Here is a 12,659-nt window from a genome sequence, read left to right on the forward strand (position 1 = left end):
ACACCCCAAGCAAGAAGAGAATGGCAAGAAATATTCCAAGTAATGAGAACCAGAGGCCTGCAACCAAGGCTACTTTACCCAGCAAGGTTCTCAATCAATAGAAGGCCAAATAAGAAGCTTCAGAGACAAAAGAAGTCTATTAAAATACACCTCCACCAAACCAGCTCTGCAAGAGAAGCTAAAGGGACTATTTTTTAAAAAGGAAGGAAAAGAGAGACAGAGAGGAACACAGGTACAAAAAAGTGGCAATGAATAAGTACCTATCAATAATAACCTTAAATGTAAATGAATTAAATGCTCCAATCAAAAGGCACAGAAGAGCTGAATGGATAAGAAAGCATGATCCACATATATGCTGCCTACAGGAGAATAACCTCAGGATAAAAGACCTACACAGACTAAAAGTGAAGGGTAGGAAACAAATTTTCCAAGAAAATGGATAGGAAAAGAAAGCTGGGTAGCAATACTCATATCAGACAAAATAGACTTCAAAAAAAGGGCCATAAAGAGAGACCCAGAAGGTCACTTCATAATATTCAAGGGAATAATCCACCAAGAAGACAGAAACACTGTAAATATATATGTACCCAACATAGGAGGACCTAAATACATCATGAAAATTTTAGAGTACTTCAAGAAAGATATTGACAGCAACACAATTATAGTAGGGGCTTTTAACACCCCACTGTCAAAAATGGATAGATATTCCAAACAAAATATCAACAAAAGACATTGTGCCATTAAACAATGTCCTACATCAGTGTTGGTGTTTTTATTTTGCTTGCTTGTTTGTTTTGTTGTTTAGCTTCCTGTTAAAGGTGAGATCATATGGTATTTGTCTTTCACTGCCTGGCTTATTTCACTCAGCATAATGCTTTCCAGTTCCATCCAGGCTATTGCAAAGGGTAGGAGCTCCTTCTTTCTTTCTGCTGCATAGAATTCCATTGTGTATATGTACCATAAATTTTTGATACATTCATTTACTGATGGGCACCTAGGTTGCTTCCAGCTCTTGGCTATTGTAAATTGTGCTGCTATGAACATTGGGGTTCATAGGTTCTTTTGGATTGGTGTTTTAGGGTTGTTAGGATATAATCCCAGCAATGGAATTGCTGGGTCATAAGGCAGGTCCATTTTTAGTTTTCTTAGAAAATTCCATACTGTTTTCCATAATGGTTATCCCAGTCTGCATTCCCACCAACAGTGAACTAGGGACCCCTTTTCCCCACAACCTTTCCAACATTTGTTGTTTGTTGCTTTGTTTATGATAGCCATTCTGACTGGTGTAAACTGGTATTTCATTGTAGTTTTAATTTGCATCTCTCTGATAGTGACTGGAGGGGAGAGGTGAGGGAATTTCGGGGGGAAGGGGTGAATGGTTTGCCAGAACAAGTATAAAGGACACATGCACAATAACAAGGGGGGTGCTAGACACAGGAAAGAGGTGGAGAGGTCTGGGGGGTGGGCTGGGATTTGGGCAAGAGGCAGGAAACTGTACGTGAACAACCACTAAAATAAAAAGATCTATTGTGACTATTGGTTGCAATCATATAGTAATCTTAAAGTACTGCCTCATAAATTATTTATTAATGATATACTGAAATCACGGTAATTTTATGTGTAATAACATGATGAACATCACAATTAATAGTACTTACAATGGGGCAAACAGACATCATGTCTCTCTTTTGAGTAATGCACCAAGAAAAGCACAATTAACTCTTGTATTTCTTCCAAAAATGAGTAAGGAAAATAAAATCAATGCCATAAAATGCAAAGGAAGACTGAGTAACTACACCAGATTATAAATTAGTAAAATGTGAAATAAATGCAGTACATAATCCTGTACTGAATTCTATATCATGGAAAACTCCTATAAGGAAAACTTTGGAGATAACTGACAAACATTTAATATGAACTACAAATTAGAAAATAGTTTATTTCAGGTTACACTTTCTGAATTTATAATCCCATTGCAATTTTATAAAAGATTTTTTCTAAAGTAATACACACTGAAGTGTTTATGGAGAAAGGGATATGATATCTGCACCTAAATCTCAAGTAGTTCTGGAAAAAAGTTAACTTATATGCATTTGCATAGTTGCCTTTTAAATACAGCCATGATGTATTATAATGCATTTGCCTCATTGTGATAATATTGCTGATCATGCTACACCAATAGACAACTATGATCCAATTTAGAAAGCAGATTGTTCCTATTTACAGTGTCAAGCTGATATGTGCTCAGGGTTTTGAGAACAAGGTATGTTTCCCAGCTGTTCCTGGGCCCCATCTGACATCCAGCCATAGACTTGTATTTCATTATCAGTAATGGGCTTGGCCACTGTGTTGTAATACCCTATATGCATTTACTAAGTGAAATTCAGAAACTTTCAAAACCAGATTAGAGACTGACAATTGACAATAAAGGTTTAGAAATGATCTCCAGTACTCAGAAGGAAGAGACAGCTTATATTAACTAACCTTCAGACTGCTAAAGGCACTCTAACAATCTTTTGAGATGACAATGGCCAAGTAGAACTTCTTAAAATAGTAACTGACCTCCAAGCCCAGGTCGCAGCCGGTTGTCATAGCCATCCAGAAGACGATCTAAGATTCTGGTGAAGATAGTGATGTTGTCAGTGCTGTCATCAGGAATATCTGGGGCATGCTTGGGAGAGAGTCTGGGGCAGTAGAAGAAAAAGAAATGAAAAATAATAGGAAACAATTACATGTCTAAACACTTTAATTCAAGAAGATTTCAGTCAATAGACTGGGCTAATTAAATAGCCTTGTATCTTAACCAGAACAGCAAGCACTTCCTGTTTGTCACAATTATTACCTGTGTAGAAGGCAGATAGTGGTCCTGTACTTCAGCTCTTACTGTAACATTGACATGAGATTTACCAAACAAATGGCCCAGCCCCAACAAAGCAGTAAAGAAAAACAAGCTGGAGTCCTGGACAGAATGTCCCTGAAAACTGTACCTGGCATAAAGTTTATTTAGCAAATTTTGTTACATGAATGAAAGGACCTCAAAATTTAAAAAAAGGAAAATTTTGTTACTAAGAACTTATACCTCCTCTAGCCTAGAGAAACAGAGGTTCGCTGAACAACAGAACCAGACAAATCTTTGAACAGCATCTACTCTATCTACCTCTCACCCTATGGAAACAGAGAAACAAAATAATAGTAATCTATTAAATGTTAAAGCTACCAGGATTCTGTTTTAATTATATTTTATTGTTTATTCTATTATAGTTGTTCTAGTTGCCCCACTTTGCTCCACTCTAACCAACTCCCCCAACTCCCTCAGGCAATCCCCACACCCTTGTCCATATTCATGGGTCATGCATATATGTTTTTGGCTACTCTGTTCCTTATGCTGTAATTTTCATCCCCATGACTATTCAGTAATTACCAATTTGTAGTTCTTAATCCATTATCTTTTTTGCCCATCACCCCAACTCCCCTTCCATTTGGCATCAAAATGTTCTCTGTATCTATGATTCTGTTTCTGTTCTGACTGCTTGTTTTGGTTTTCATATTCAATTGTTGATAGATATGTACTCATTGCCATTTTATTGTTCATAGTTTCAACTTTCTTCTTATTTAACAAGACCCTTTAATATTTCATATAATAGTGTTTTGGTGGTGACAAACTCCTTTAGATTTTTCTTGTCTAGGAAGCTCATTATCTGCCCTTCAATTCTAGATGATAGCTTTGCAAGGTAGAGTAATATTGGTTGTAGGTTCTTGCCTTTCATCACATTGATTATTTCTTGCCAGTCCCTTCTAGCCTGCAAAATTTCTTTTGAGAAATCAACTGGCAGTCTCATGGGAGCTCCCTTAGGTAACTAACTGCTTTTCTCTTGGTGCTTTTAAGATTCACTCTTTGTCTTTAACTTTGGCATTTTAATTATATGATGTGTGTCTTGATGTGCACCTCTTTGGGTTCATCTTGTTTTGGACTATCTTTGCTTCTTGGACCTGTATGTCTATTTCCTTCACCAACTCAGGGAAGTTTAGTTTCATTATTTCTTCAAGTAGATTTCCAACATCTTGCTTTCTCTCTTTTCTTTCTGGCACCCCCATAATGCGAATGGTGGTATACTAGACTTTGTCCCAGAGACTTCTTACACTATCCTCATTTTTTTAATTCTTTTTTCTCTTTTTGCTGTTCTTTTTTTTTGCTTCCTTATGTAGCAAATCACTGATTTGATTCTCAGATTCATCCATTCACCTGTTGATTCCTTGTAAATTGTTCTTTATGTCAATTAGTGTACTCTTCATTTCTGACTGAATTTTTGTGTATATTTTTGTATTGTTGTTCTATTACAATTGTCTCGATTTCCCCCCATCACTCTCAGCTGCCCTGCCCACCCACTGCTCCCACAGTCAATCCCCAACCTTTTTCCCATGCCCATGGGTCATTTATACTTGTTCTTTAACTAGGCCCTTCTTCCTCCTTCCTTTCTTATCCCCTTTGCTCTACACTCTGGTCACTCTCAGTGTGTTCCTTGTTTCCATGCCTCTGGATTTACTTTGCTCACTTAATTATTTTGTTCATTAGCTTCCACTTATAGGTGAGATCTTATGCTATTTGCCTTTCACTACTGGGCTTATTTCACTTAGCATAATACTCTATAGTTCTATCTATGCTGTCACAAAAGGTAGGAGTTCAATCTCTCTTACTGCTGTGTGGCATTCCACTGTGTAAATGTACCACAGTTTTATGATCCACTCATTTACTGAAGGGCACTTAGGCTGTTTCCAGCATGTGGCTATTGCAAATGGGAAAACACATCTGCTAGTGATACCTCAGAGAAGGGTTTGATTTCCAAAATATATAAAGAACTCACATGCCTCCACACCAGGAAGACAAACAATCCAGTTAAAAAGTCGGCAAAGGACCTGAACACACACTTCTCCAAGGATGACATACAAAGGTTCCATAGACATATGAAAGGATGCTCAGCATCACTAGACATCAGAGAGATGCAAATTAAAACCACAATGAGATATCACTTCACACTGGTCAGAAAGGCCATCATTAATAAACCTACAAACAACAAGTGCTGGAAAAGTTGTGGAGAAAAGGGAACCCTAGTACTCTGTTGGTGGGAATGCAGACTGGTGCAGCCACTGTGGAAAACAGTAGGGAATTGCCTCAAAAAACCTAAAGATGGAACTGGCTTTGATCCAGTAATCCCACTATTGGTACTATACCTTAAGAATCCTGAAACACCAATTCAAAATAACCTATGTACCCTAATGTTCATAGAAGCATTATTTATAATAGGCAAGTGCTGGAAACAGCCTAAGTGCCCATCAGTAAATGAGTGGATCAAAAAACCGTGGTACGTTTACACAGTGGAATACTATGCAGCAGAAAGGATGGAACTCTTACCCTTCACAACAGTATGGATATACCTGCAGAGCATTATGCTAAGTAAAATAAGACAGGCAGTTAAAGACAAACACCATATGATCTCACCATAAGTGGAACTTAATCAACAAACAAACAAGAAAAAGGAACCAGATACTTTGAAATAAACAACAAGCTGACAGTGACCAGAGAAAAAAGGTGAGGAAGATAATGGAAAAAAAGAAGGGGAAAGGACAAACAAAGGATCAAGAATAAAGGACTCATGGAAATAGCCAATGGAGTGTTTTGACTGTGGGAGTTGGGGCATGGGGTAGAGGAAAGTAATGGAAGAAAATGCAGTACAACTGTAACTAAATAATAAAAAAATAATGCTTGAAAACTTTCCAAATTTGGGGAGGGATATGGCTATTCCACTACTGAAAGATCAAGGATTCCTAAACAATTTCAAAACAAAAATATCTTCACTGAAACACCTTATAATAAAGCTCTCAAAAATCAAAGACCAAGAAAGAATCTTAAAAACATTAAGAAAAACAAGATTACACACAAGAGAATCCCAATAAGGCTATAAGCAGATTTCTTACCATCAACCTATAGGCCAGGAGAGAGGGGATGGCCTATTCAAAGTGCTCAAAGAAAGAACTTTCAACAAAGAATATCTAGATAGTCATTCAGAAATGAAGGAAAGATAAATACTTTCCCAAAAAGATAAAAATTAAGGGAATTCTTAACCACTAGACTTGCCCTATAAGAAATGCTAAAGGGACAGGAGAGAAGATGGTGGAAAAGTAGGTGGGAGCTGAGCCCACTTGCTCATGCACCCAACTGGGACACTTAGCGAATCTTCCAAAAAACAAAGTAAACAGCCAACAGAATCTTAGCTGATATGAAGTCTCAAAGCCAGTGTGCAGAGAACACTTCAAAATGGGTGATAAAAAGTTTTTGTAGGTCAACAGAGAAGGTCCCTGGACATAGCACCAGTAACCACTCCTACCCAGGGACACTGGAGGAGAGCCTGTTCAGTGACAGCAGTTTAAGCAGCCTCCTCCCCTCACAGGGTGGGGAAATCCCAGAGGCATGCCAGGAGATACCTGGACACATAGTCACTGGGGGTAGGGGAAAAAAGGCAGCCAAACCACACATAGCCAGGGGCATACCCAAGCTAGGGTGGTTGTTGCAGGCCCAAGAGGGTACCTGAGAATTTAGGAGATCAAACTGCACCTGGAGCTGGGAAAAGAGGTGGGCCACAACTGGCCATGACCCAGATAGACTCTGTACTTGCCAGAGAGTTGGAATGTGTGGATAGCCGGGTAGTAGTGCGGTGAGGCAGCAGGGCCAACTGAGACTTTTTTTCAAAAGTGGAACTGAGGCGTACTGGGAAGGCACCTCACACATGCAGCTGCCTGGCCAAAAAGGAGGGAGGACTGTGGACACAATTTGCTTCCACTCAGTGGACCTCACAGATCAATCAAGGGAGTGCAAAGCGAGGTGGTTTATCTGGTCCACCCTGCTGCAACTCCACAGAGTTGAGAGTGCAGGCCACACAGTGCTCTGAAGACATGGGCTAGAAATTGGGTACCTATGATTATTAGAGCCCAGACTGAGCCCCCGTGCTTGCCAAAGCATCAGAGAGGGAAAACAGATGCAGCCCAACACTCCACTGCATGCAGGAGCCCAGAAACCTGAAAAACCAACTAGGTGGCCTTAACAACAAGCAGGAGCAGGGGGGGTGCTTTTTTTTTTCTTTTTCTTTCAAAAATAACACAGTAAGACCTGGAGTTGAAAGAAAGGCAGAGACATATCCAGAAAGAAGTCAAAAGGAGAACACCAACAGCTGAGACAAATTTCATCTTACTGTTCATTATAACTCACATGTGGTTTTTTTTTTTCACTTCTCTTCTTTTCATGTTTTTTTTTTAGCTTTTTGTTTGGTTGTTTGTTTTCCTTTCATATTGCATTTTGCTTTTCTTCTTTCATTTCACTCATAGTCCAAATGACTCACTACTCTTTGTCTTTTACTTTTTATTATTTTATTCGGAATATATATTTTTATCATATTATTCTTATTCCAAATCCCACTCAGCAGCTTTCCCTGCTCTTAATCCATTTCACCATCTTCCTAAGCTTTATTTCTGTTGTTGTAAACTTTATTTTCTCTCACACTATGCCATGTTCCTACCCCTTACACTCACAATTTGTCCTCCATCTAACTTGGCATAAGTGCTCTTTTATCTTAAGTCAGCTCACATTCATTTTACCCTCTTATAAAAGTCATTTCTTTTTCATATTTTATAAACAATGGAGAGTTGGGTGAAAAACAGGATTATTGCTCTACTTCTCCAGCAGAACTCCATTCGTTCACTATTTATACTTTAAATTCCATAAAATACACTCCCCCAGTCTTACTACATTTTGCTTCCACCTGCCCCTGATCAGGTGAGTAAAGAATTTTATCACATTTTGTTTCTTTTTTTCCCCTTCTCTCAACCTGGGCTTTACTCCTTATGCTTATTAGTTTGCTTCCCCCGTCCTCTAAAAATCATGTTTCTTTTTTATATATTTATCATATATATATATATATATATATATATATATATATATATATATATATTCTACCTGAATTGTGCTGATTTCAAGCTTGTATCATAAAATGGGTGGAGCACACCATAAATATTTCTTTTTTAAATAAATCCAGCCAGAATGGCTATCATAACCAAATCAATAAACAAGTGCTGGAAAGGTTGTGGAGAAAAGGGAACCCTAGTACACTGTCGGTGGGAATGCAAACTGGTGAAGCCACTGTGGAAAACAGTAGGGAATGTCCTCAGAAACTAAAAATAGAACTACCTTTTGACCCAGCAATTCCACTGCTGGTACTATACCATAAGAATCTTGAAACATCAATTCAAAAGAACATATACTACCCAGTGTTCATAGCAGCACAATTTACAATAGTCAAAATCATTTTTCTTTATAGTATACATCTCATATTCACTTTTTGTTTTGTACAATATTCTCATTCCCATTCCATCTTCATCAAACTTCACTCAGCTGTTGTTTCAATCAACCTTCTGTGTTTTTTCTGAAACTTTGATCCTATAGGTCAAATATCTTTACAATTTTAGTTCAAACTTCATAGTATAATAGTCTCCTTTCTTGCTCAATTTTTCCCCAACACCCTTTATGTCTCACTTATGTGTTAAATTTTGTTCTTTCCCTTTCTTTGCCCCAGTTCTATCCCAACTCTTATCAATTCTCCTCCCACTTCCCACTCAATATTTTCCCCTCCTTTAGTCATCACATATTCCATTTGTCATAGCTTTTATATCCATAACCTCTCTTCACCTTTATTTATCTTTGCTCATTTGCAGTTGAAGTTGCTGATGTGGTAGGAGGATTCTCTTTGTTGGCTTAGGTTCAGTTGTCTGCTAATACTGCTTTGTTAACCAACACCTGTACAACAGCATACAGGACAAAGTGGGAGTTGTGAGTACTGGCAAGCCCTTTGAAGGGGAGAACTCACCAACAAAGGAGCCACCCACACAAACAGAAGAAAGGACAACCCTAGAGCATCCAGACAAGGAGATCAAAGAGACTGCATCACTGAGTCCCACAGAACTCCTACTACAGAAGTCTACCCCATGAAGACAGGCAGACAAAACAGAGCACCCTGAGACACAGAAACAAAAAAAAAAAACCCTGTCACCTAAAATGAAGAGACATAGAAAGGACCTCCAGTCAAAAGAAACGGAAGAAGCCCTGGCTGGTGTAGCTCAGTGGATTGAGCACGGGCCTGGGAACCAGAGGATTCCCAGTCAGGGCACATGCCTGGATTGCAGGCAGGTTCCCTGCAGGCCAGTTCCCTGCAGGGGATGCACTAGAGGCAACCATACATTGATGTTTCTCTCCCTCTCTCCTTCCCCTCTAAAGATAAATAAATAAAAATTTAAAAAAAGAAATGGAAGAATCCCCAGTAAAAGAGCTCAATGAAATTGAGGCAAGCAATCTATCAGATACAGAATTTTAAAAAATGGATATAAGAATGCTCAAGGAACTCAGTGACAGCTACAAGGAACTGAGTGGGAACTATGATGGCATGAAAAAGGAACTTGAAACTATAAATAAGAACAAGAAAGAAATGAAGATAATAACATCTGAAATAAAAAAAAATACTCTACAAGGAATTACAAACAGACCAGATGAAGCAGGACCAAATCAGTGAGCTGGAAGACAAGGTAGAAAGAAATACCCAGGTAGACCAACAAAATGAAAAAAGAAACATAAAGGATGAGGATAATTTAAAGTAACTTCAGGAAAACATAAAACATAACACTTGCATCATAGAAATACCAGAAGGAGAAGAAAGAAGTAAGGAATAGTAACCCTGCACTAAAAACAATGACAGAAAACTTCCCTAACTTGGAGAAAGGGAAAGCTATGAAGGTTCAGGAAGCACAGAGGGTCCCAATCAAGATGAACCCAAAGAGGTCTACTCCAAGACATATCATAATTAAAATACCAAGCTTTAAAGACAAAGAGAGAATCTTAAAAGCAGCCAGGGAGAACATTTACCCATGTCGCCACAGGTGATGGTTTATTCTGAGATTAAGAGGACTGAGAAAATATCTTTCAAGATGAAAATAGACACAAATACTGCCACTTTTGGCACTAAGTCAGGCTATAGATGTGACAAGAAAACAAATAAGCAATTCCTCCAACCAAATCCTCTTAAGTCTGCTGTTACCACTGACACCACCATTTAATCCTGATGCAGAAAAATTCTTGATGTGGTGTCACATCCCTCCAAAACCAGGGTCTCTACTCTACTCTGAATGTGTAAATATGAGGCCTAGTGTCAGTGTCTTTCATTTTCCCTTCCTTGTGTATTCCCCACTCCTCTCTACCCTGTTGTCTTTCCTATAAAGCTGATCTGTATGAACTACAACAGGGCTCCCATGGCCTCTGGCTTCAACTTGGGTTTGGCCTTTTTGCTGAAGATCAGAAGGAGGAAGAGTAAAGTCTGACCATGTAATTATCCCCTGTCTCTCTCTCTCTCTCTCTCTCTCTCTCTCTCTCTCTCTCTCTCTCTCTCTCTCTCTCTCTGTGTGTGTGTGTGTGTGTGTCTGTCTCTCTCTCTCTCTGAAATATCTCCACTAAAGCTCTCTCTACTTCTTAAAAAACTTGTTTTTTAGGACATATCTGCTGTTTAATCTCTTACTATCCCTCAGTGTGCTTCTATACCCAGACTATATTTTACAATTAGTCCCTTTGAAAATCCTCAAATAATCTTAATTGAAATGCTTCATCTGTTTTTTTTTTAAATCCTCACTGATAAACATTTCAAGTTTCAACAAATTTCAGTCAACCATAGATAGGAGATCCATTTGGCACTTACTTGATACTTAGGTTGAACCATTATAAAATTGCTTACATTCTGCCATTTTGACCCAGGGAATTACAAATTCATAATGGTCCAACTTAACATTGTTCACACAAAGAATTCTCATTTGTTGATGGTCAACAGTAAGCAGAACTCTAAAGAAAGTCTTTATTACACGAAACTGGAATTGTTCTCTGCTTTCCCTTAACATTATGGGACTGGGAATCAGAGACTAATGTTTGAAACTTCAACACACTATTAACTTGCTATAAGCTTTTATAAAAGTCAATTCCCCCCCCCAGCTGGTGTAGCTCAGTGGATTAAGTGCTGGACTGTGAATCAAATGGGGTGCCAGTTCAATTCCTGGTCAGGGCGCATGCCTGGGTTGTGGGCCAGGTCTCCAGTATGGGGTGCTGGAGAAGCAACCACACATCAATGTTTCTATTGCTTTCATTCTCCCTGCTTTCCCCTCTCTGAAAATAAATAAATAAAATCTTTTCAAAAAGTCAGTTTTCCTTTCTGGACATCAATTTATTCATGTACAAAGGAGGGACCAGACCACATGCTCTTTACAAGTTTTCCCATGTGTGCTATTCTAAAATCAGAATCCCATACTGCTAATTATACTGTTATTTCCTTGAAAACAAAAATTGTGTCCCAAAGTACTATCCAAAGATTTCTTACATCATAATATTCAGGGGCATTTAATAATATGCATACTTTAGGCACTATCACCAGAGATACTAAATCATAACCTCCAGGTATGGAGCCTACTTCCTTGTTTGTACATACTGAATGTTGAGGCCCATTGCATTCAGCACAGAATTTATACAAAGTACTGGCCAATAAACCACCAGATGCTTGAGTATCCAATCCAAGTGATTTAAGTGAATAAGTCACAAAAAGTGGGTAAAATAATGCAGCACACAGATTTTTCCAAGACACAAAACATCATTAAGAAGGTATGAAAACAAGCAAACAAAAAGAATTACCTGCTTTGTTAAATAACACAACTATCAGCATATACTATATCTTTTAGAGTTGTGTTTGTTCATGAGTAGGGAAAATTACCATCATTAGCCCTGGCTGGTGTAGCTCAGTGGATTTTGCTCGGGCTGTGAACCAAAGGGTCACCAGTTTGATTCCCAGTCAGGGCACATGCCTGGGTTTCAGGCCAAATTCCCAGTGTGGGCCAAGTGAGAAGTAACCACACATTGATGTTTCTCTCCTTCTCTTTCTCCCTCCCTTCCTCTCTCTCTAAATAAAAAAATTAAATCTTTAAAAAATAATTAACATCATTAAAATATCCACACAACCCAAGCTATTTGTAGATTCAATGTAATCACCACCAAGATACCAATGGCATATTTCACAAAATGAGAACAAATAATCGAAACATTATATGGAACCACAAAAATATAGCCTCAGTAGTACCGAGAAAGAAGAACAAAGCTAAAGGTATAACACTACCTGATTATCAAACTATGCTATAAGGCTATAATTATCAAAACAGCATGAAACTGGCATAAAAACATACATATAAATCAATGTAACCAAATAGAAAGCCCACAAATAAACCCACATCTTTATAGTCAATTAATATTTGAAAAAGGTGGCAAGAAAATATAATAAGATAAAAACAGTCTGTTCAATGAATGGTGTTGGGAAATTGGACAGACAGATGTAAAAAATTAAACTAGACCACCTACTTATACCATGTAAGAGAATAAATGCAAAATGAATTGAAGATTTAAATGTAAGACTCAAATTCTTAAAAATCCTATAAGAAAATATAGGCATTAAAATTTCTGACATTTCTCTTAATTTTTTTTTCTGGTTCTCTCCTTGGGCAAGGGAAACAGAAGGAAAAAAGTAACAAATGGGACTACA

General features: G+C 38.1%; 1 protein-coding gene across 1 annotated transcript in view; it reads right to left on the bottom strand.

Annotated features, from left to right (window-relative positions):
• GABRA3 (gamma-aminobutyric acid type A receptor subunit alpha3) overlaps nt 1-12,659 on the bottom strand; it is a 361,284-nt gene that overhangs the window by 198,315 nt on the left and 150,310 nt on the right. Inside the window, exon 5 of the mRNA XM_037133321.2 lies at nt 2,563-2,684. Within this exon, the coding sequence (XP_036989216.1) occupies nt 2,563-2,684 (122 nt within the window). The remainder of the gene's footprint in view (nt 1-2,562; nt 2,685-12,659) is intronic.

This window comes from Artibeus jamaicensis, unplaced genomic scaffold (genome assembly GCF_021234435.1).
Source record: "Artibeus jamaicensis isolate MK-2021 breed Jamaican fruit bat unplaced genomic scaffold, CSHL_Jam_final contig_554, whole genome shotgun sequence".
Classification (NCBI taxonomy): domain Eukaryota; kingdom Metazoa; phylum Chordata; class Mammalia; order Chiroptera; family Phyllostomidae; genus Artibeus; species Artibeus jamaicensis.